We start from the raw sequence: 25079 nt of genomic DNA on the forward strand, positions 1-25079 counted from the left end.
AGACAAAAGGTGTCAGAAAGGAAAAGAAAGAAAAAATTTTTAATACATTTAAATGCAACATTTTTAAATCTCCAACAAAAATTCACTACCTGAAAGAATGAGACTGCACACTTTTAGTTGCTCACTTTCTGGGCCAGAAAGATCGATTGGCAGTCATTAATAATGATCACGTTGTTAAAAGATTATTTACGTCAATAATGCAGCAACTTCATGAAACCCACGGAGAGGTTGAGGACAAAATGTCATTTTCATGAAGCAACTTGTAGCAATTCATAGGGTATCTCTTCCTTGCCACAGGTTGGTGGACAATTTTCACATTGATAATCGCAAGCGTCTTTCAGACACTATTATTTATTCTGAAAATTCTGGTCCATTGTATATTTCAACCCTGGCAAAATAACTGTGGAGATGTTTAACAGATAAAGGGATCTGATAGGGTAGATATTGTTATGACCTGGTGTGAAAGGTCTCTAGGGTTCCCTTTCAGCCTTCACATGGTCTTACTGTAACAGGATTTAATTTTAAACACACCGTATGTTGAGCTCTCCCTTGGTGAATCCTTGTTCACTGCTTTCCAATTATAAGGCAAAGAAATGAACACAGCAGGCTTTCTTAGGTTTAAAGAAGAAAAGTGAAATTTATTAAAACCTAAACTTAAACTCTAATTCGGTTAACGCCCATGGATACACACTGTGCCCCACGTTAGCATGCATACGCGATACGCAGATGCAAATAGAGACAGAAGAGAGCAGAGGAAAAATAAAGTGGAGAGGTTTGAGGCAATATTTAAAGAGTTTCTTGTTACTGTGCTTCGAGCTCACTGTAGAGTCCTTGCTTGTAGGTAATTCTTGCTTTTCGTTGGGGCCCAGTATTCTTCGTAAACCTTGTTCACTGTAGGAGACTTTTCTCGCTTGGGGTTCATGTATCTTCAGTGAGTTTCAGTTCCGTGAGAAAGAGATGGGGCAGACAGGAGAGGCTGTGGCGAGCCAGCACGAGAGGTCTTTTCAGTCCAGGAGCAAACCGCTTTCTCCCAGTTCAAAACTCTGTGGCAAGTTCAAATTCAAAAAAACTCAGGTCGCCCAGCAGGTTAGTCATGTCCGTTTGTGTATTCGGCTATCTAAGCAGTCAACCTGGAATGCTAACTCTTCCACCTTCAATGTCTGGTAATCAAAAGTCCATTGTGGATTGAATGTCTTTTGTCCCTTTTAAGCACCGTCTGTAAGTATGCAAATGCCTTTAAAGTCAAGGGTCTGTTTTTTAAAAAAAGCAAGTTCTTTCTTTACTCCAGTAACAGTGTAAAATCAATGTTCAAGTGGCAAAATTAATGTGCCTCATTCTTGGCAGGTGGGGGCCTACATGACAATATAGGGAAGCTTTTTCCTCTGGTGAGGAAATCCAGAACAAAGGGGCACAATCTTAAAATTAGTGCCAGGCTATTCAGGGCTCAAATCAGAAATCACTGCTTCACACAAACGGTTTTGGAAATCCGGAATTCTCTTCCCCAAAAGGATGTAGATGCTAGGTGTCAGTTGGAGCTTTCAGGACTGAGAATGATAGATCTTTGTTGGTTAAGGGTATCAAGGAATATGGGTCAAAGATGGGTAAATGGAGTTGAGGTACAGATCAGCTATGATCTAATTGAATGGCAGTACAGGTTCGAGGGGCTGAGTGGCTTTGACTGGATTTCAGTAAAAGGAGATGAAGTCCGTGCTCAAGTGATGAAGCGCTGAAACACTCCAGCCTTCTCTTTGACGACTGTCGAAGCAGAGGTGGTAGTGAGGTGGATGTCCCTCTTGCCACCCCAGGGCACTCTCTCCTGAGACATGTCTGGAGAAGACAAAGGAAGAGGACTTGAGGGAGCACTGCTGCTGCCTCTGGGACACTGCTGGCTGTAGTACATGCAGCAGATGGCACAACACTGCATTTAGCTGTCTGCTGACCTGGAGCCTGTGTAAGCACTGTCACTGCCAGAGAAAGGCATATTACTTGCAAGTATGATTGTCAGGCCAATAACAGGGCGGCACAGTGGTCAGCACTGCAGCCTCACAGCTCCAGCGACCCAGGTTCAGTTCTGGGTACTGCCTGAGCGGAGTTTGCAAGTTCTCCCTGTGTCTGCGTGGGTTTCCGCTGGATGCTCCCGGTTTCCTTCCACAGCCAAAGACTTGCAGGTTGATAGGTAAATTGGCCATTGTAAATTGCCCCTAGTGTAGGTAAGTGGTAGGAGAATGGTGGGGATGTGGTAGAGAATATGGGGTTAATGTAGGATTAGTATAAATGGGTGGTTGTTGGTTGGCACAGACTCGGTGGGCCGAAGGGCCTGTTTCAGTGCTGTATCTCTCTAAATAAAAAGGCACCTTCAGACTGCCTCTGGTATAATCTGACTTACCTCGTATCCCTTTACTGTTCCTTTCCTTTTTCAAAAAAATATGAATTAAAGGAAATTCCCATTGGGAAACCCCATGTTCCAAATTCAAGGATGTATCAGAAGAATAGGAGCATGTAAAGACAAGGGGTACAGTGGAGTAGTGGCTATTGTACTGGACTAGTGAGCTGACTTCATAATCTCACCACAGCTCGTTGTAGAAACTGAATTCAGTGAAACTGGTAAGTTGTGGGCTGGAAGCTGCTGGATTGTTGTAGGAACAATTTGTCCACTAATGTCTTTCAGGCACTGCAATCTGTGGTTATTTCTTACTGCCTTCTGAAGTGGCCTAGTTGCTGATGTAAACAGGACTGGGTACAGTAGGAGACTAGTACAGTGCAGAGCATTTAAAACAGCCTCCTGCTCCCCAGAAATAAGACATTTATTGTAAATTAGCACCGGGACACAGCAGATTTTTGATCTACAAGGAGGGCTGGCAGGAAAGTGGAGTTAAGGCCATGATCTCATTGAATGGCGGAGGAGGCTAGAGGGGCTGAATGGCCTACAGCTGTTCCTATTTCCTATGTTCTTATGTGGACCACTGGTAGTGATTAGAAATGTGAAGGGTAGTTTGCAATTGGTGTGGATGCGTAATAAACTCAGAGAATGATCCCCTCGCGTCATTTAGCTTCCTGACTTTAAGTTTTGTAAAGTTACTCTCCAAGGTCCGCTGTTGTAGGAGGGCTGCTCGCCCAGACTGTGGCACTGTGTGAAAAACGCTGCACGCACACTCCCCCTGCTGTTTCAGTGTGGAAGTCCAGGATGTGGTCCAGTGAGCTGCATTGTGAGCAGCAGTGTGACACTGTCTGTGGGCCAAATACTTCCCTGAGCTGGAGACGAGAGAGGAATCAGCCAGTTTACCCTCTGGATTTCAGCTGGAAAGTGAGTGTTTGTCGATATCAAGGGAGGAGAGCTCAGGAGATGAAAAATCAGCCTTCACTGTGATATTTCCCCATGGCGAATAGCTGCAGACGGTACTCATTGTCGAGAACAAATATTAAGATTGGCCTGTTGAGTGAGCTGGTGGGGGGGGGGGGGGGGCGCTGCAAGAGCTCACACAGCAATCAGGAGAAAGGGGGAGAACACTGAGAAACAGAAAAAGGTACATGGTGGGGACGAATATTACTTGTCCCTTTGGTATATGAACAATTGTAAGATTTACAGGACTACAAGTAATATCCAAAGAAAATGCGGGTTTTATTATAACTTAACTAGAACTTATATATACAAACAGTTACTGCATGAGCACACCTACACATGTCTCACTCTGTTGGGCTGCACCCACAACTAACTCGTCCTGTGATGCAATATCAGTTCTTCTGCTGATCTTCACTTACAGATCTTAAGGTGGTCCACTCTTAAGGTGGTCCCTTCTTAAGGTCGCCCCACAACAGTGGGGAGTAACTGATACGTTTTATTCATTCTTGGGGTATGGGTGTCTTGGGCAATGCCAACATATATTGCCCATTCCTAACAAATGAGTGGCTTGCTAGGCCACTTTAGAGAGGAGTTAAAGAGTGAACCTTTTTGGTGTGAGATTGAAGTCGCAGATAGACCAGACTGGATAAGGACAGGAAGCTTTCCTCCCTAAAGGGCATCACATTGAATTTACAGCACAGAAAGAGGCCATTCAGCCCAACTGGTCCATGCCAGTGTTGGTACTCCACACGAGCCTCCTCCCATCCGATTTCACCTCACCCCATCAACATATCCTTCTATTCCAGCCTCCCTCATCTGTTTATCTCACTTCTCCTTAAATCCATCTATGCTATTCATCCCAACCACTCACTGTGGTAGTGAGTTCCACGTTCTCGCCACTCTGAGTAAAGAAATTTCTCTTGAACTCCTGATTGGATTTATTAGTGAACCACTCAGTTTCTTCATGATAATTAGACAGCTTCATGGTTACTTTTTTGCTGAAACCAGCATTTTAATTTTGAAATAAAAACAAGAAATGCTGGAACCACTCAGCAGGTCTGGCAGCATCTGTGGAAAGAGAAGCAGAGTTAACGTTTCGGGTCAGTGACCCTTCATCGGAACTGACAAATATTCGAAAAGTCACAGGTTATAAGCAAGTGAGGTGGGGGTGGGGCAAGAGATAACAAAGGAGGTCTAGATTGGACCAGGCCACATAGCTGAAGGAGATGTGGCTGTGAAAACGAGTTTTGGTAGATACCTTATCAAACACCAGGAGGGAAATAGAAAGCAATGAAGGTGAACAAGGTAAAAGAGACAAACGAAAATCCCGTCGGAGAGAAGAGCAGAACTTCTTCAAGGCAATTTTGAGATGTTTTAAAACTGAATTTGAATTCTCAAACTATCGTGGCGGGATTTGAACTCCAGTTCTCTGGATTATTAGTCCAGGTTTCTGAGTTACCTGTTCAGTAACATAATCACTGTACCAGCATACCCATTATATGATGTCCTCTCTCCAAACCTGGGCAACTCCTTCATGAACCTATACGCCTGGTCAGTTCAAAATAATGTTAATGCTGTAACTGAACACCATGGCTGCATTCTACATAATTGAAACCCTGTGTTATTTTATCACCACCATTTGCTTTTGTGTGTCAGTGTAAACTGCAAGATAAGGTGTAAGTGAATAATGCAGATTCAGGTTTATTCATGGAAATTTATTTATGGAAATGTTCTAATAGTAAGTGCCATGTGACCTGTTTGTCCATATAATATCATAGTTAGTGGAGTCAGAGATTATAGACCCGATTATTCATACAGTTTGCTTTAGAATTAATTATTCATATTTTCAAAACAAGAGGGAAGCTAAGACTAAGAAGGAGATTTTGGGGGAGTAAGCAGAAACTTGGTCAAAGTGGGTTTTAGGAGAGAGAGAGAGAGAGAGAGATATTTACGAGGGAATTCCTGATCTGTACTGAGTGAGTTGATTGGAACAGAATGTTCCAGGGGAAATTTACGGAGCGTGTTTGATGAGGGCAGGGGGCTGAGCCTTCCCTGGCCCCTCCCCCAGCCTTGGCTCCGAACTCAGCATGGTGAGGCCCTGGCAATTCTACCTGTGTATCATCCGGCACTGTCAACCTGAATTGGAGTCCGCGGGTTGGGTTGGGTGACAGGAAAGGGGAGAGGATGTTGACAGGAGGGGAAGAGGAGGGAGAGTGGGAGGGTGGCAGGAGAAAGGAGGGTGATGGCTAAAGGAGGGCAGCGGAGCGGGAGGACAGCAGGAGGGCAACAGGATGTTGAGTGGGAGGGGAAGGGTGGCAGGAGGTGAAAGGCAAGAAAGAAAAGAAAGACTTGCATTTATATAGTGCCTTAAATGACCTCAGGACATCCCAAAGTGCTTTACAGCCAATGAAGTACTTTTGAAGTGTAATCACTGCTGTAATGTGGGAAACTCAGCAAACACCAGAGGCTCGCCATCAGCCTGGGGCTCAGTAAGGGCCTGGCCTCCCACAGTCCTCCGACTGTCTCAGCCTCAGCCAGCTGCTCGGGTATGTGTGGTGCTCTCACCAGTGACCCTGATTCTAAAGCTGAACGTAAATCCACCGAGGTGAAAGTACCTGCACTGGTGGAAGGTGCAGGAGAGTCATGTGATGGTGCATCCTGTGACTGCTAATCCTCGTCGGAGGTTGACGGCGGTCCCACTTCTGGTTGAGTCCCCTGCAGACGCCGACCTGCATGAGAGAACATAAATGTATGAGTGTTAGACTGTGCCGATCTCCTTATGCCAACCATATGTGATGTAAGTCTCCAGGAGTGTGTTGGATGTCGTTTGAAGACAATCCTCACTCTCTTGCTTGGAGACTCCAGTCTCACCATCAGCTATTGAACGGCCGCCCTGGATCCCCGCTAGCTCCAGTGCCTCCTCCTCACCTGTTGAGAGAGGCTGGATGTCAGGGATGCGTCTGCCAGTCCGCGTTGTCTCCCTGTTGTTGTGGGCCCTCTTGTCCTGCAAGTGGAAAGAGAGAGATAGTCAAACCTCACAGAGAGATCAACATTGGGGAGGCGGTGCGTAGTGGTATTGTCACTGGACCAGTAACCCAGAGACCCAGGGTATTGCTCTGGGGACATGGGTTCAAATCCCACCACAGCAGAAGGTGGAATTTGAATTCAATTAATAAATCTGGAATTAAAAGCTAGTCTAATGATGGCCATGAAACCATTGTCGATAGTCGTAAAAACCCATCTGGTTCACTAACGCCCTTTAGGGAAGGAAATCTGCTGTCCTTACCTGGTCTGGCTTACATGTGACTCCAGACCCACAGCAATGTGGTTGACTCTTACGTGCCCTCTAAAATGGCCTAGCAAGCCACTCAGTTGGCAGCTCACTGCCACCTTCTCAAGGGCAATTAGGGATGGGTAATAAATGCTGGCCTAGCCAGCGACACCCACATCCCATGAATGAATAAAAAAAACATGACAGTTCTTCTAGTGACAGCCCCTGGTCCCCTTCTGGGGTTTCCTATATAGCTTATCCTTCCGTCAGCTCTCGGGGAAGTTAATGGGGTTGAGCTGTGAAAGGGGGTGACCTGTGGCTGAGAGACAGCCATGCATCTGTCAAGATGAGGTGATGTTTAACCCCCTTTGCCAGCGCCTTTGTGGTTCTCCCTCCCCATGTCCTGCTGACACCCGTGTAGCCACATGCAATCCCTAAAAAGGAGAGTGTTATGGAGTAGTCACCTTGGCAGAATGAAGTAGGTCGTTGACCCTCTTGCAGCAGTGAACCCATGTTCGGGGGTGACCCCATGGCTGCTGACCTCCTCTGTGACCTCCATCCAGGCTTGCTCAGGCGGGAGGAGCTCTAGTTGCCATCGCTGGGGAACAGGACCTCCGGCAGAATCTCCAGGGAGGCATCACTGAATTGTGGAGCCACCCATTGTCTTGCCTCTGGCCATCCTGCGGCGTCCTTCACCGGTGGGGGAGGGGGGGTGGAGGGGGTGGTGGAAGGTCCAGGAGTCACTACAACAATGACTTCAGCAGAGACCAGGAAGACTGCAAATGACTCAAAGGTAGGAATGAAAGCAGGGCTGGCAGGGCTTTAAACATGGCACCAGCACCTGCTCCGGAGTCATCTGATGTTGTATTCGGCGCCTTGAATCCCCCTGCCGTCACGTGATTGGCCAAGTCCCACACCTCCATTGTGTAATGTGGCTGCCCGCTGCGTGATTGCGATGGACTGGCCGCACATGTGACAAGTGGGTACGGCGCTCACTTCTGGGTCCGCCCCTGGGACCCACGCTGGGCTCACTAAATTCAGCCCTGAGTGTGCAACAACTAGCTCAGGTTAGGGAGCAGTAAAATTGTCCAGGCTTCCTTTATTGCTATCTTGTGACTGCTACTGTAAACTGTAGATGTGTGGGCATGTGATATGGACAGGACTGTGTGCAGCTGTGATGTCTGTAGTGGTTGAATGGCACTTGCTGTCTAGGATGAGGTGGGTAAAGATTGAGCACCGGTCATAGGGTTGTTCCACAGTCTGTGTCACTGCATTGAAGAGCGAGATTGGTAGATGAAAGGATTGATGGTTTCAAGACCAGATAGCAGTGATCAAATATTCTACAGAGCAGGCGTTCCTGAAACGACGGAAAGAGCATTAGCGGAATGGCAGGAGCACAGCTTGTAATCTTAAAGAGGATTCTTGATGCCATTGGGAGATGAGAGAGAAAGTTCACACCATTTAGCATCTTGGCCATTTTACTTGGGCCCGTTGAGACTCTGCAGGAGATTCAATGAGTTGAGAAGCCTGAATGAAATTACAAACAGCAGTGGTGTAATGGGAATTGTGAAGATGGGAATACAGGACATGAGCTGTTCTCAGGGAATAAGTGGGGGGGGGGGTGGGTGTTGGAGGTGGGAAGGAGGAATAAGTGAAGGAGGAAAACAAAAGAAAGAAAAAACTTGCACCTATGTAGCACTTCTTATGACCTCGGGACGTCTGAAAGCCAATGAAGTACTTTTGAAGTGTAGTCACCGTTATAATGTAGGAAAGGAGGCAGCTAATTTGTGCACAGCAAGCTCCCACAAACAGCAATGTGATAATGATCAGATAATCTGTTTTTGTGATGTTGATTCAGGGATAAATATTGGCCGGGACACCGGGGATAACTCCCCTGCTTTTCTTTGAAACAGTGCCCTGGGATCTTTTACATCCACGCAAGTAGACCGATGGGGCCTTGGTTTAACATCTCATCCAAAAGACAGCACTTCAGACAGTGCAGCACTCCCTCAGTACTGCACTGCAGTGTCAGCCTGGAGGATGGGCCAAAGTCTCAGAACTTGAACCTGTGACCTTCTGACTCAGAGTTGAGAGTGCTACCCACTGAGCCACAAGGTTTCATGGAATTAAGGATGAATATAAGTTGTGTTATTTACCCATCTGATTCATTGATCTTTCAGGCTGATCGGGCAGAAATGAGTAGCCTTAGTTTGCCGGGAAAGATGAGGCGAGGAGGTTCGGATACGAACTTGAACCTTACCGTGACAGATGGCTTGCTGGATTTTCAACAGGACAGACTGACAGTGGACCAACTGAAGCAGAAGATTCTGAAGATCACTGAGCAGTTGCGGATCGAGCAAGTGACACGGGACGATAACCTGGCCGAGTACCTCAAGCTTGTAAACAACGCTGACAAGCAGCAGACACGGCGCATCAAGCAGGTCTTTGAGAAGAAGAACCAGAAGTCTGCCCACAGCATCATCCAGCTGCAGAAGAAGTTTGACCACTACCACCGGAAGCTGAAGGACGTGGAGCAAAATGGGGTGAGGAATTCCAAGGAGAGGCTGAGGGATGCGCAACAGAATGTGAGGTCTGGGAATGGTGGTGTGGGAGGCCCGAAAACGGAAAGCGGGAAGGGCATCCCGGGGGTGACACTGACACCTCCGACCTTCGTCTTCAACAAGTCGGGGGTGATCGCCAACCTGATCCGCAACAAGTTTGGCAGTGCCGACAATATTACACACATGAAGAGCTCTATGGAGGACTTCCCACAAGGTGGTGGGCCCAGGGCCTTGAGCGGCAGCGCCATGCAGATGTCCAAGGCAAAGTACATGAGTGACGACGAGTGCTCCAGTGGGAGCGTCTCCGGAGACAGCAATGGCAACTCCGACTTTGGGGCCGGAGGGACAGCAAGCCCAAAGTCCAACTCACTCGACAGACAGCAGAGCAAGATGTCTACCATCTTGGATGAGCTCCGAGAAGTGAAGGAAACACAATCGCAGCTGTCGGAGGACATCGATAGTTTAAAAGTTCAATTTAATAACGACTATAGCATCATCACTCAAACATTACAAGAGGAACACTACAGGTAATCATTTGTTGAAGAGTTTTATCCTGGATAGTGTGATAGAACCTGAATGATTCACATGGTATCTTTTGCCTGGAATGTTACTATTCCTGCTCTCTTGTAGTCTGGGGCACCATTGTGATGCTAAAGTGAGATATGCTATCAGACTGCTCGCCTGATATCCAGTATTGGTTGGGCCCCAATTTCCTCCAGACCAAAGCCGTCATCTTCAGTTCCCGCCACAAACTCCTTTCCCTAGCTACCAACTCCATCCCTCTCCTTGGCCACTGTTGAAGGTAAACCAGACTGTTTGCAGCCTTGGCCTATTATTTGGCCTCGAGCTGAGCTTCTGACCCCATATCCGTCCCATCACAAAGACTTCCACTTCCTTAACGTCACCCGTCTCTGCCCCGCCTCAGATCATTTGCTGCTGAAACCCTCATCCATGCTTTTATCACCTTCAGTCTTGACTATCCCAACACGCTCCTGGTTGGTTCCACATCTTCCACCCTCCATAAACTTGATCTCATCCAAAACTTCGTGTCCTAACTTGCACCAATCACCCCTGTGCTCGCTGACCCACATTGGCTCCTGACCCCAAACGCCTCCCATGTAAAATTCTCACCATCAAGTTTAAATCCTTCCATGGCCTCACCCTTCCCTATCTTTGTAACCTTTTCCAGCGCTATAGTTCTCAGTTCTCTACCTTCCTCTAATTTTGACCCCTTGTGCATCTCCACCTCCGTCGCTCCGCCATTGGTGACCAAGCATTCAGCTCTTTGGGTCATAAGCTCTGGAATTCTCTCCTTAAACCTCCGTACCTCTCTCTCCTCCTTTAATAATCTCCTTCAAAAATCAGCTTAAAACCCATCTCTCTGACCAAGCTTATAATTATCCTCCTATACCTCCTTCTTTGGTTCAGTATCAGCTTTTATCTGGTATCTTTTCTGTGAAGTGCCTTGGAACATGCTTCTACTTTGAAGACTTCATGCAAATTGTTGTTGCTACTTGTTGTTTTTCGTTAAGTCAATTGCTCAACTGCTCACTGTGGGGCAATGGGTTAAACAGGCATAACCGTGAAAGGTCATTCAGAGGTTAATTGCTGCATTGAGCATGTTTTCTTTAAATTAGTAGCCTCTTGTTAATCCCTTGGAGAAATGAGAGATCATCAGAGTCTGGATATGAGAGAAGAGAAAATAACTGCCTTTCCTTTTTTAATACTTTAAAAAATTATCAATTCTGATTTGCTTTTATATTTGAGGCGATCAGGTGAGAGCGTGTTTTTTTTAAAAAAAAACGTGCATTTATATAGTGCCTATCATGACTTCAGAATGTTCCAAAGTGCTTTACAGCCAATGAAGTGTAGTCACTGTTGTAATGTAGGAAACATGGCAGTCAGTTTATGTACAGCAAGCTCCCGCAAATAGCAATGTGATAATGACCAGACCATCTGTATCAGCTTGCATAAATAATAAGTGACACCTTGAAGTGCAATAGTTGCAAACAAAACATATATATATATATATAATATATTTAAAAGTTTTGGGTATCACATATCTGTAATAGTTCATGCATCAGATCTATTTGTCACAACTTTTTATATGCAAATTATGTGATACTTGCACTTAATTGGTTTAATTTCTTTTATTCATAAAATAGAACGAAATAGATAGAAAATATACGAATCACAGATTTTGGAAGTGCCTAGAAAAGCTAATGATGAGGAATTACTAAGGAGACACACAAGAATGGGTTAAGCATAAACAGTAAGCAAAATCTATTGACAAAATGAGTACGGGAACCCAATAAAATTGCTTTGAGTATTTTTTAAAACATTTTTTGGCTGATTGTTTTGGTTTCTCCATTAAGCTGAGCACTAATTACACTGTAACATAATGAAGATATTAAGAACATTTACAGAAAAGATTATTATGTCCACCCAACCAATAACATTGGAATTGCCTCAAACAGTGGTTTCAGTTGGCAGCTTACCCCCTCTATAAGAAGCATGAGGCTTCCTTTCATTGGGTTTCCCAGAGCTATAATTTGCTCAGCTCCAAGGAAATCCCAACATAGGAGTAGATTACATTTCCCTGCATCTATTCATGTCAGTAGACCTGTGTGACAGTGTGGGCAATGGGAAATTCCAGTATACACCTGTGAATCTATGTGGGCAATGGAAACTCATGGTTTACACCTGTGTGAAAATGTGGGCAATGGGAAATCCCAGTATACACCTGTGTGAAAATGTGGGCAATGGGAAATCCCAGTGTACACCTGTGTATCAATGTGGACAATGGGAACTCCCAGTATACACCTGTGTGACAGTGTGGACAATGGGAAACCCCAGCATACACCTGTGTGAAAATGTGTACAATGGGAAATCCCAGTATTCACCTGTGTATCAATGTGGACAATGGGAAATCCCAGTGTACACCTGTGTATCAATGTGGACAATGGGAACTCCCAGTATACACCTGTGTGACAGTGTGGACAATGGGAAACCCCAGCATACACCTGTGTGAAAATGTGTACAATGGGAAATCCCAGTATTCACCTGTGTATCAATGTGGACAATGGGAAATCCCAGTGTACACCTGTGTATCAATGTAGGCAATGGGAAATCCCAGTATACACCTGTGTGAAAATGTGTACAATGGGAAATCCCAGTATTCACCTGTGTATCAATGTAGGCAATGGGAAATCCCAGTATACACCTGTGTGAAAATGTGGGCAATGGGAAATCCCAGTGTACACCTGTGTATCAATGTGGACAATGGGAAATCCCAGTGTACACCTGTGTATCAATGTGGACAATGGGAAATCCCAGTATACACCTGTGTGAAAATGTGGGCAATGGGAAATCCCAGTGTACACCTGTGTATCAATGTGGACAATGGGAAATCCCAGTATACACCTGTGTATCAATGTAGGCAATGGGAAATCCCGGTATACACCTGTGTGAAAATGTGGGCAAGAGGAAATCCCAGTATACACCTGTGTGATAGTGAGGGCAATGCCTGGGAACTCCCAGTATTTACCGTGTGATTGTGGGCAATCTGTGGTCATGTAAAGTTGGGTGGGGTGTAAAACGGGTGTCCAGCTAAAATCCACAAGCTCCCACTGGGCAGACGAGGTATTTGTGTCTATGATTGGGCTCATTTCCCATCAGTGGGCCCACAATACCTGAGGCTCCTGTGCTGTGATTTAAAACCCATATTTGCAGAGACTGACAGCCAGTGACTGGCTTTATATTCATGGTCAAACAGAGCTTAACTCTGATAACATACTGGTTGAAATGATCCTGTTTTGGATGAGATAATGCACGTTAGACTATCACCAGCTGGTAAGTCAGAAGTATGATTGTTTCCCAGTGATGTGCAAGGGCAGCACAGACTGTTTAATCACCCCACTGATGATTTCAGTTTGATTCTGCTCTTACCCAAACTGCAGATTAGTAAATAATTTTGTCAATCACAAAAGCTGAACTAAATATAGTGACAGCATACACAGTTATGCAACAACTTACAGCAAATTCTGTACTTTTGGGGTATAGTCAGTGTTGTAATGTAGGAAACGCAGCAGCTAATTCGCGCACTGCAAGCTCCCACAAACACAAATGTGATCATGACGAGCTAATGGGAATTTTATGCTCTCACCCACGGCGGGTTTGGACGGGAGGAAAGCATAAAATCGGGTGGGGTTGGGGGAGGGGGGAGGGTTCCCACCACCATCCCACCTCCACCAAAATTTAGTCCGGGGTGGGAAGGCCTGTGAATGGCCTTCCAGCCCCACCGGCGATTAAGGCCCTTAACTGGGCAATTAAGGGGCTCTTCCCACCACAGCTACAATTAGCCGTGTGATGGGTGGCCCTGTTGCCGCACGGGAAGCACAGCACGAAAAACTGTGCAGGCTGCTTCACTGTTCCAGGGGCATGGGTAGTGGGGGGGGCGGGGAGGGGAGGGTGTATGGGGGTCCCTTTGTTAAAGGCACTTAGTGCCTGAATGAGGGACTGGTTTTGGGAACAGGGGTGGCAGGGGCCCGCTGAAAGCCACCCCTCTGCCCTTGATAGTGAAACCCCCTACAGCCCCTCTCTCCCTTGACCCCCACCCTGCAAGGCTTGTCCCATCCTGTCCTACCGATGGCCTGGGTCCAGCGCCGCTCCTGGACCTCTGGCCGGTGCTCCTCCAGCAGCAGCCACTGCCTCGCAGCCATGATTGGCTGACAGCTCTCCAAGGGCGGGACTTCCTGTGATGGGGTCCTTGATCCTGTGGAAGGCTCGCTGCTGTCCACTTAAGTGCCTGATTGGCACTAGATTCAGCCGGCCTTCCGGAGAAGAGGTGACGCAGGGATCCCGGTGTCACGTTTCCTGTATGTCGAGGCCACCACCCCTCAGCTGCCAGGATAATATCCCGGTCAATCTGTTTTAGTGATGTTGGTTGAGAGATAAATATTGGCCAGGCCACTGGGGAGAACTCCCCTGCTCTTCTTCGAAATAGTGCTGTGGGACCTTCTACATCCAGCTGAGAGGGCACACGGGGCTTTGGTTAATGTTGTATCTGAAAGGCAGCACCTCTGACAGTGCAGCACTCCCTCAATAATTCACTGGAGCATCAGCCTCAATATATGTGCACAAGTCTGTGGAGTGGGGTCAGAGGTGAGTGTGCTATGACCTGAGCAATGGCTGATCTAGTTTATTCCAGCTTAGGATGCGGCTGTCTAGTTTTGAGCCTCTGTCGTTAAAACTTGCTCCCTAGGTTTTAAAGAAACAGAAAGGTATGGCTGGAAATATTCCACCTTTTAAAGAAAAAAACACGTTTTAAAATAACTCCTCCTTTCCCTTCTTGAATATTGAATTGGAGCAAACTGGGCTTAACTAGCGCTAAATTTTAACTTCTCTGATATCTCTCAATTAACAACGAGTAACAGAAAGGATGTGGATCAGTGTGTGTTCTGACGGAACTCCTTCCTTACAGACCATAACAGATGCTGCATCATGATTTAGACAGCCCCTACCCACCAGTAGTCACCTAATTCCCTGAGAAATAAAAACCCAAGGGCAGTTCCTCTGTCACCCCCGAAGCAGTTGAAAACTAGTCCAGGAGACTGAATTGGCCATGATTATATTACCTGGTATTTCAGCTAGCTTTTTCTAAAGGTGATCTCTGTCCCAGGCAGGAACTGCTCTAGGTCTCCTTTTTTTTCCCAAAAATATACTTTATTTATAAAAAATTGCAAAAATACATTACAAAACAGTTCAAATTCCACATTTTGGGAAGTACAATCGAGATCAGTTTTCTTTGATACAGAAAACATGAGGGGTTTTACACAGTTTCCAGTCCTTCGGTTCACTATGGCGGAGGACCTTACACAGTGGTCTTTCCCCATTGAGTTTTGCAGCAGCTGCCCCAGCACGTAGTCCTGGACCTTGGAATGTGCCAGTCTGCACCACTCGGTCGTCGACAACTCTTTGCACTGGAAGACCAGCAAGTTTCAGGCAGATCAAAGTGCATCCTTCACCGAGTTGGTGTTTATCTTGGTGTGTGTCCCTGGGAACCGTCCGTAGAGAACAGACTGCTGTGTTACAGAGCTGCTCGGGATGAACCTCAACAAAAATCACTGCATCTCTTTCCACACCTGCTTTGCAATGACGCATTCCAGAAGGAGGTGGGCAACCGTCTCTTCCCTGCCACAGCCACCTCGAAGGCAGCGTGCAGAGACTCCAGGCATGCAGGAAGGATCTGACAGGGAGGGCCCTTCTCACACCAGCCAAACTATGTCTTGGTGCTTGTTTGCCAGTTCTGGCGATGAGGCATTCTGCCAAATGACTTTGATAGTCTGCTCAGGGAACCATCCGACAGGATCCACCATCTCCTTTTCCCATAGGGGCCTTGCAGACATTACATGCAGACCACTGCCTGATGGATTGTGGTCAAAGGTGTTTTTCTGCACAAACTTTTCCATGAAGGATAGGTGGTACGGCACGGTCCAACTGAACGGAGTGTTCCGCGGCAATGTGGCCAGACCCATCCTTCGCAACACCAGGGACCGATAGAACCTCAGCACGTAGTGAAACTTGGTGTTTGCGTACTGGGGCTCTACGCACTGTTTGATACAGCCGCACACAAAGGTGGCCATCAGGATGAGGGCGACGTTGGGTACACTTTATTCCCCCTTTATCCCGAGGTTTGAACATTGCTTCCCTCCGGACATGGTCTATTTTTGATCTAGCTCTCCTTCGAGAGACTTGCAGAGAATTGGCAGTCACTGCACCAGCTGGTAACTTGTTCCAAAGGTTCACTAAGGAAAGAACTGCCTCACATCTGACTTAGCTCTGCCCTAACTTATAAATACGTGGCTACTGGACATCCTCAAACTATCAACAGGAGCACAATCTACCATTATTCAAGAAGGGTAGCAAGGATAAGCCAGGGTAATTATAGGTCGGTGAGTCTAACATCATGTCATAGATTAGATTAGATTAGATTAGAGATACAGCACTGAAACGGGCCCTTCGGCCCACCGAGTCTGTGCCGACCATCAACCACCCATTTATACTAATGGATTTCATGAATGAGCTGGATGTACAGCCAACAAAATCGGAACTCAGTGATGCCATTGATTCTCTAGCCAGCGGAAAAGCCCCTGGGAAGGACAACATTACCCCTGAAATAATCAAGAGTGCTAAGCCTGCTATACTCTCAGCACGCTACGAACTGCTTTGCCTGTGCTGGGATGAGGGAGCAGTACCTCAGGACATGCGCGATGCCAATATCATCACCCTCTATAAAAACAAAGGTGACCGCGGTGACTGCAACAACTACCGTGGAATCTCCCCGCTCAGCATAGTGGGGAAAGTCTTTGCTCGAGTCACTTTAAACAGGCTCCAGAAGCTGGCCGAGCGTGTCTACCCTGAGGCACAGTGTGGCTTTCGTGCAGAGAGATCGACCATTGACATGCTGTTCTCCCTTCGTCAGATACAGGACAAATGCCGCGAACAACAGATGCCCCTCTACATTGCTTTCATTGATCTCACCAAAGCCTTTGACCTCGTCAGCAGACGTGGTCTCTTCCGACTACTAGAAAAGATCGGATATCCACCAAAGCTACTAAGTATCATCACCTCATTCCATGACAATATGAAAGGCACAATTCAACATGGTGGCTCCTCATCAGATCCCTTTCTTATCCTGAGTGGCGTGAAACAGGTTCTCGCACCCACACTGTTTGGGATTTTCTTCTCCCTGCTGCTCTCACATGCATTCAAGTCTTCAGAAGAAGGAATTTTCCTCCAAAAAAGATCAGGGGGCAGGTTGTTCAACCTTGCCCGTCTAAGAGCGAAGACCAAAGTACGGAAAGTCCTCATCAGGGAACTCCTCTTTGCTGATGATGCTGCTTTAACATCTCACACTGAAGAGTGTCTGCAGAGTCTCATCGACAGCTTTGCGGCTGCCTGCAATGAATTTGGCCTAACTATCAGCCTCAAGAAAATGAACATCATGGGACAGGACGTCAGAAATGCTCCATCCATCAATATCGGCAACCACGCTCTGGAAGTGGTTCAAGAGTTCACCTACCTAGGCTCAACTATCACCAGTAACCTGTCTCTAGATGCAGAAATCAACAAGCGCTTGGGAAAGGCTTCCACTGCTATGTCCAGACTGGCCAAGAGAGTGTGGGAAAATGGCGCACTGACACGGAACACAAAAGTCCGAGTGTATCAAGCCTGTGTCCTCAGTACCTTGCTCTATGGCAGCGAGGCCTGGACAACGTATTTCAGCCAAGAGCGACATCTCAATTCATTCCATCTTCACTGCCTCCGGAGAATACTTGGCATCAGGTGGCAGGACTGTATCTCCAACACAGAAGACCTCGAGGCGGCCAACATCCCCAGCTTATACACACTACTGAGTCAGCAGCGCTTGAGATGGCTTGGCCATGTGAGCCGCATGGAAGATGGCAGGATCCCCAAAGACACATTGTACAGCGAGCTCGCCACTGGTATCAGACCCACCGGCCGTCCATGTCTCCGCTTTAAAGACGTCTGCAAACGCGACATGAAGTCCTGTGACATTGATCACAAGTCGTGGGAGTCAGTTGCCAGTGATCGCCAGAACTGGCGGGCAGCCATAAAGGTGGGGCTAAAGTGTGGCGAGTCGAAGAGACTTAGCAGTTGGCAGGAAAAAAGACAGAAGCGCAAGGGGAGAGCCAACAGTGTAACAGCCCCGACAAACAAATTTTTCTGCAGCACCTGTGGAAGAGTCTGTCACTCTAGAATTGGCCTTTATAGCCACTCCAGGCGCTGCTTCACAAACCACTGACCACCTCCAGGCACTTACCCATTGTCTCTCGAGACAAGGACGCCAAAGAGAGAGAGTCTAACGTCAATAGTTGGGAAACCAGTGGAAAAAATTCTGAGGGACTGGATTAATCTCCACTTGGAGAGGCAGGGATTAATCAGGGATAGTCAGCATGGCTTTGTCAGGGGGAGATCGTGTCTAACTAACTTGATTGAATTTTTTGAGGAGGTGACTAGATGTGTAGATGAGGGTAAAGCAGTTGATGTAGTCTACATGGACTTCAGTAAGGCTTTTGATAAGGTCCCACATGGGGGATTGGTTAAGAAGGGATCCCGGGCAATTTGGCAAATTGGATGCAAAATTGGCTTAGTGGCAGGAGGCAGAGGGTGATGATCGAGGGTTGTTTCTGCAAGTGGAAGCCTGTAACCATTGGTGTACTGCAGAGATTGGTGCTGGGACCCTTGCTGTTTGTAGTGTACATTAATGATTTAGATGTGAATATAGGAGGTATGATCAGTAAGTTTGCGGATGACACGAAAATTGGTGGTGTCGTAGATAGTGAGGAGGAAAGCCTTAGATTACAGGACAATATAGATGGGCTGGTAAGATGGGCGGAGCTGTGGCAAATGGAATTTAATCCTGAGAAGTGTGAGGTAATGCATTTTGGGAGGACTAACAAGGTAAGGGAATATACAATGGATGGTAGGACCCTAGGAAGTACAGAAGGTCAGAGGGACCTTGGTGTACTTGTCCATAGGTCACTGAAGGCAGCAGCACAGGTAGATAAGGTGGTTAGGAAAGCATATGGGATACTTGCCTTTATTAGCCGAGGCATAGAATATAAGAGCAGGGAAGTTATGATGGAGCTGTATAAAACGCTAGTTAGGCCACAGCTGGAGTACTGTGTACAGTTCTGTTCACCACACTATAGAAAGGATGCGAGTGCACTGGAGAGGGTACAGAGGAGATTCACCAGGATGTTGCCTGGGCTGGAGCGATTCAGCTATGAAGAGAGACTGAAAAGGCTAGGGTTGTTTTCCTTAGAGCAGAGAAGGCTAAGGGGGGACCTGATTGAGGTATACAAAATTATGAGGGCCGTTGATAGATTAGATAGGAAGAAACTTTTTCCCTTAGTGGAGGGGTCAATAACCAGGCGGCATAGATTTAAGGTAAGGGGCAGGAGGTTTAGAGGGGATTTGAGGAAAAATCTTTTCACCCAGAGGGTGGTTGGAATCTGGAACGCACTGCCTGAAGAGGTGGTCGAGGCAGGAACCTTCACAACATTTAAGAAGTATTTAGATGAGCACTTGAAACGCCATAGCGTGCAAGGCTACGGGCCAAGTGCTGGAAAATGGGATTAGAATAGTTTTTTAGTTTAGAGATACAGCACTGAAACAGGCCCTTCGGCCCACCGAGTCTGTGCCGACCATCAACCACCCATTTTATACTAATCCTACGCTAATTCCATATTCCTACCACATCCCCACCTGTCCCTATATTTCCTACCACCTACCTATACTAGGGGCAATTTATAATGGCCAATTTACCTACCAACCAGCAAGTCTTTGGCATGTGGGAGGAAACCGGAGCACCCGGAGGAAACCCACACAGACACAGGGAGAACTTACAAACTCCACACAGGCAGTACCCAGAATTGAACCCGGGTCACTGGAGCTGTGAGGCTTCGGTGCTAACCACTGCGCCACTGTGCCGCCCTTTAGGTAGGTGCTTGATGGCCAGCACAGACGCGATGGGCCAAATGGCCTGTTTCTGTGCTGTATAACTCTGTGACTCTAGAACTTTAATTTGTAAAGCTTTGTCAAATCACCCTGAATTCTGCACATCTCTAAAGTCAAGAGAGACAATTTTTTAATCCGGGGCAGGTCTGGGAAAGCAATCCACCCACTAGTTGCAACCCCCAGCCCCCTCCCCCATCCCGCTCTCCCTGGAAATTGGCACAGACGGGCATTCAGGCCATGTAACTGGCGTGTCTGTGCTTGGAAACTCACCGTGGCGTCCAGCATTCGTGTAACAACGCCAACTTGAAGAAACGGTAGGAATAAAATGAAGCCCTTCTTTTGTTTGTTGGGGAGCCTGGGTTCTGTGGCAGAGAAACCTCCGCCTGTGCTGCTCTGCCTCGCTAAAGGTTTAAGTGCAGGAGATGTGCAGTATAACGCTGTCATTCTGACTACGTGTACCCGTGATATGCCAGGCCCCACAGTGCCTGGGAATTGAGACAGGTGGGTAAAGCTGTGGGACTTGTGGTTATACGGGCCCCTTCACACATAACTTAGATGGGTGAGTATTTTATAAAGTATTCCCCTGCACTGTCATTCTCCTTCAACTCATCAGCACATTTCATTACCTTAAATAGAACCATACCAGGCCTTAGAATTGTGAAGACAGGTCATATAAACATTTCTTTGACTATTGAAGCTTAAGGGGTGATCTAATTCAGGTGTTTATGATGATTAAAGAATTTGATCAGGTTGATAGAAACTATTTCCTCTCGTGAGGGAGTCCAGACCAAGGAGGTACAACCTTAAATTTAGAGGGAGGCCATTCAGAGGTGATGTCAGGAAGCAGTTCCTCACGCAAAGGATGGTGGAAATCTGGAACTTCCTCCCCGCAAAAACTGTGAATGGTCGGGGGGTGGGGGGCGGTCATTGAAAATTTTACATTGAGATTGATAGATTTTTGTTAGGCAAGTGTATTAAGGATAATGGAACCAAGATAAGTAAATGGAGTTCAAAATACAAATCAGCCATGATCTAACTGAATGTCGAAACAGGCCCGAGGAAGGGCTGAATGGCCTCGTCATGTTTCAATGTTCCTAAATCATCTCACCTGTCAGTCATCTTTTGTCTGGACTGATGAGAGCTCCTGTCTGATTGCAGTTGCTCTCTCTTTTGGCCAGGTTATTTCTGAGCATGTAATGTGCAATGTAACCACTGGATAGAGCTGTATCGCAGCGTAAAACACAGGCTACACAGCTAAAGGTGATTTATTAAAATAGTCCAGACTCGACTGGGATTCTAGAACACACAATCTTTCAGTGAAAATTGAAGTGACTTTGAGTTGGACAGTGCATAGTGGAAAAAAATGGCTGTAAGTGTAGCACCTCGAGGTGTCAACTCTGCTTTCAGATGAGACGCTAAACATCTGCTCTCTCAGGAATGCAAAAGACCCCATGGCAGTATTCAAAAAAAACAATGTTTATCTCTCAACCAATATCAGTAAAACGTTTCCTACACTACAATAGCGATGACACTTCAAAAGTTCTTCATTGGCTGTGAGGCGCTTTGGGACATCCTGAGGTTGTGAAGGGTGCTATATAAATGCAAGTCTCTAATAATAAGATAATCACTATAAATGCAGATCACAGGGTCAGTTCTGATGGGCTTTGTCTTTAGGTTGGCGCGTTTGGAAGACCAGCTGAATGATCTCACCGAACTCCATCAGCATGAGACCACTGATCTAAAGCAAGAGCTGGCGAACATTGAGGATAAAGTAGCCTATCAGTCCTACGAGCGAGCCCGGGACATTCAGGTATGCAGCTTTCTGCCTTGAAGAGCGGGGGCGCTGCTGTCTGTGTCATATTTATAATACTCACATTAAAACTGCATCGCCCCTATGCTCGCTGGTCTATACTGGCACCCGGTCCAGCAATGCCTCAAATTTAAAATTCTCATCCTCCTGTTCAAATGCCTCCATTGTCTCTGCAACCTCCTCCAGCCCTACAACCCTCCGAGATCTCTGCACTCCTCCAATTCTGTCCTCTTGTGCATCTGCCGGATTCCTTCACCCTCCGCTGGTGGCGGTGCCTTCAGCTGCCTGAGCCCTAAGCTCTGGAATTCCCTTCCTAAACCTCTCTGCTCTCTCCTCCTTTAAGATGCTCCTTAAAACCTATGTCTTTGACTGAGCTTTTGGTCACCTGGCCTTAAATCTCCTTTTGTGGCTTGGTGTCAAATTTTGATTGATAACCCTCCTGTGAATTGCCTTGGGACATTCGACTACATTAAAGGCACGATATAAATGTAAGTTGTTGTTGTTTAGATTAACTCTACCTGATGATTTTCAGCTTTCTTCAACGTTAGATACTATGATTCTCTGACATTATTCCTTAGTCTATCACAAGGCACCTGATCAAAGGTCTTTTGGAAATGTCGATAAATTACATCTACTGCATTACCCTTGTCTGCTCTCTTTTGCCTCTTCAAAGAATTCAGTGTGGTTTTGTTTTCTAGATGTCTTTCTATTTTCTCTTTTAGTGGGGTTTCCATTATTTTCCCAATCACTGATGTTAAGCTGACTGGTCTACAGTTCCTTGCACATGTTCTGTGTCCCCTTTTAAATATAATACTGGGGGCACAGCTTTTCACTGTATTTATCAATGACTTATTATCAATATAATAGGTAGGGAATATGGGATTAATGTAGGATTAGTCTAAATGGGTGGTTGTTGGTCGGCACAGACTCGGTGGGCCGAAGGGCCTGTTTCAGTGCTGTATCTCTCTATGATCTATGATCTATGATTTCAGTAAAAGCTCCAATCTGGAAAAGAAAATAGTTTGCCACTGACCCACCATTCCAGGAAGGTGTGAAGTGTACAGTTAATTCCTAACACAGTACCAGTTATCAAAGTAAAAAGCAAAATTCTGCCGATGCTGGAATCTCCGAGGCAGACGAGAAGATTTCCCTGTCCTTTTTCAGATCAGGTTACTGTGGTTGTCGAAGAAGGGTCACTGACCCGAAACGTTAACTCTGCTTCTCTTTCCACAGATGCTGCCAGACCTGCTGAGTGAATCCAGCATTTCTTGTTTTTGGTACTGTGGTTGTCAGTCTTTTTGTTTCAATTGTGAAGACAGGGTTTCCATCTAGAATCTAAACTTCCTTGTTTTTTTCCATAGATGCTGAATGACTCATTGTTCTTGTTATTTACTGTTCTTGTAACTGGTTATTGACGATGGTTTTCAGAATTTGAAATGCTGTGACAGGTTAGCGGAGAGCTATCTTCCCGTCTATTAAGAAAGAGGTTGTTCCCAACTTGATTCAGTTCAAAAAAAGTAGTTCCGAACTTTTTAAAAGCCTGACAGGTATTTTAAAATATTCACCCACTACAGTTAATCACACCCAATATCATGTTTTGTAGGCTGAGCCAGCAATGGAATTAAAATATTGCTTGCTGTCTGAAAGTTACTCTCTGTTTCACTTCCCTCTCCAGCTGACCTCTGTTGTTCTCCTGTTTTATGTGAGATCAGTGAGACAATTCTCCCCCGGTGCTGTCACTGCCTGTCCGGATACAGGAGTGCTGTGTGGCACAAGAGAGAAAGAGGAACTCATGGCGAAAAGAAAAACTCCATTTCAAATGAGCTGAGGGTTATCAGTTATTAAATGAAGTGATGGATATAAATAGGATTTCTGAAATACCAAGAAAGAATCAAAGAGATGACCGACTTTTTTTGATCTTTAGATTGTCAGTCTGGCTGAGTTGCTCATACTCTCACGGATGAGTCATGGATTCAAGTTTTTGGGCCAGATTTTATTCTAGTGACAGGGGTCCCAGCGGTGGTCCAGCAGGCAGGGGGAGACCCTGTCTCAGGCCTCCGTCAAACCCCCACTGCTATCTCACATTGGGCGGGCAATTAACCTCTCGCCGTTGGGGATGCCGTCCCTTTAAGGGAAGAGCTCCTGCCTTCAGAGCTGCCAGCCAATTGGAGGGCCAGCAGTGCCACCAGGAGCGGTGGCCACTGCCAATACTGCAGGACCCCAGCAGTGCCAAAGATGTCAGAGACCCCAAGAGAGCTAAGGGGGTCGGGGTTGCCAGGGTCAGTCAGGCAGGCCCTGGCGATGGAGTGTGGAGGGTGGTGTTAGTAAGGGTGGAGGGGGGAGCTCTTCCCAGGGGGTGGCTATCACCACGGGTGTTGGGGTGGGGGGGGGGGGAGTCATCCTTTAGGTGCCCTGGATTTCTCCCAAAGGAGGGAACTCCCAACCCCACTAGGAGGCCACCAGGCTTTGCCTGGCGGCATCTCCCCACAGCAGCAGGTCTCCCCAATCGTCAACAAAATTGAAGTGGAGGTGGGATGAGGTCCTTAAGTGACCTTTAATTGGCCACTTAAGGGCCTCACTTGGCCTGGGGTAGGAAGGCTGTCCTAGTCCTTCCTCGGGTCGGACAAACTGGCAGGGAGCCCAGACAGCATCGGGAATGACATCCCTTGCCATTTTGTTTGCCCCCATGTCTCCATTCCCATCTCCCAGGGCAGAATAAAATCCTGCCCTTTGATTCTAATCTAACATTTCAGAGCTATGCTGTGCTGTTGAATTTGCCCATATCCTAACTGGCATCAAGCCCCGTTCAAGTCCCATTCACCCATCACCCCTCTGCTCATTAACCTACATTGGCTCCAAATCTGGCAAAGCCTTAATTTTAAAATTCTCATCCTTGTTTACACATCCCGCCACAGCCTCATCCCTCGCTAACCCTATAACCTCCGATTGACCTACAACACTCTAAGATCTCTTTGCTCCTCAAATTCTGGCCTCCTTCCTATTTCCCACTTCCTTTGCTCCATTGATGGCCGTACCTTCAGCTGCCAAGGCCCTAAGCTCTGGAATTTCCTCCCTAAATCTCTCTACCTCATTTTCCTCATTTAAAACATTCCTTAATAGCTACCTGTTTGACCAAGTTTCTGGTCACTTGTCCTAATATCTCCTTCTGTGGTTCATGTCAAATTTTGTGTGATAGGCTCCTGTGAAGCACCTTGGGATGTTTTACAATGTTAAAGGTGCTATATAAATGCATGTTGTTGCTGTGTTTTCTTTTAATTGTGATGTTTATCTGAAGCCCCGTTTATCTGCTTGGGCTGATGGAGAAGATCATATCAACAAACGGATTAGGAGCAGGAGTAGGCCACTAGTGTTAGAGAAACTTCCAGGCCTGTTTGTGAAAAAGACACTGAGACTAGGATGCTTTGGTGGAGACTGTTTATTGCTTGCCACAGAGCTTACTTCTCCACTCCGAACAACACCCATCCAGTGCTGGCTGGCTCTTTAGATATATATTTGAGTAAAGAACAAAGAACAAAGAACAGTAAAGCACAG

The 25079-nt window shown here is 46.5% G+C and overlaps 1 protein-coding gene across 6 annotated transcripts in view; it reads left to right on the plus strand.

Annotated features, from left to right (window-relative positions):
• The window catches only part of tmcc3 (transmembrane and coiled-coil domain family 3), a 150956-nt gene that overhangs the window by 116853 nt on the left and 9024 nt on the right, over positions 1-25079 (plus strand). For all 6 annotated transcript variants that reach the window (XM_068058800.1, XM_068058798.1, XM_068058799.1 and 3 more), the window contains 2 exons: positions 8792-9699; positions 21392-21527. In XM_068058800.1, the coding sequence (XP_067914901.1) occupies positions 8792-9699; positions 21392-21527 (1044 nt within the window). The remainder of the gene's footprint in view (positions 1-8791; positions 9700-21391; positions 21528-25079) is intronic.

The sequence above is a fragment of the Heterodontus francisci genome, chromosome 27 (genome assembly GCF_036365525.1).
Source record: "Heterodontus francisci isolate sHetFra1 chromosome 27, sHetFra1.hap1, whole genome shotgun sequence".
Lineage (NCBI taxonomy): Eukaryota > Metazoa > Chordata > Chondrichthyes > Heterodontiformes > Heterodontidae > Heterodontus > Heterodontus francisci.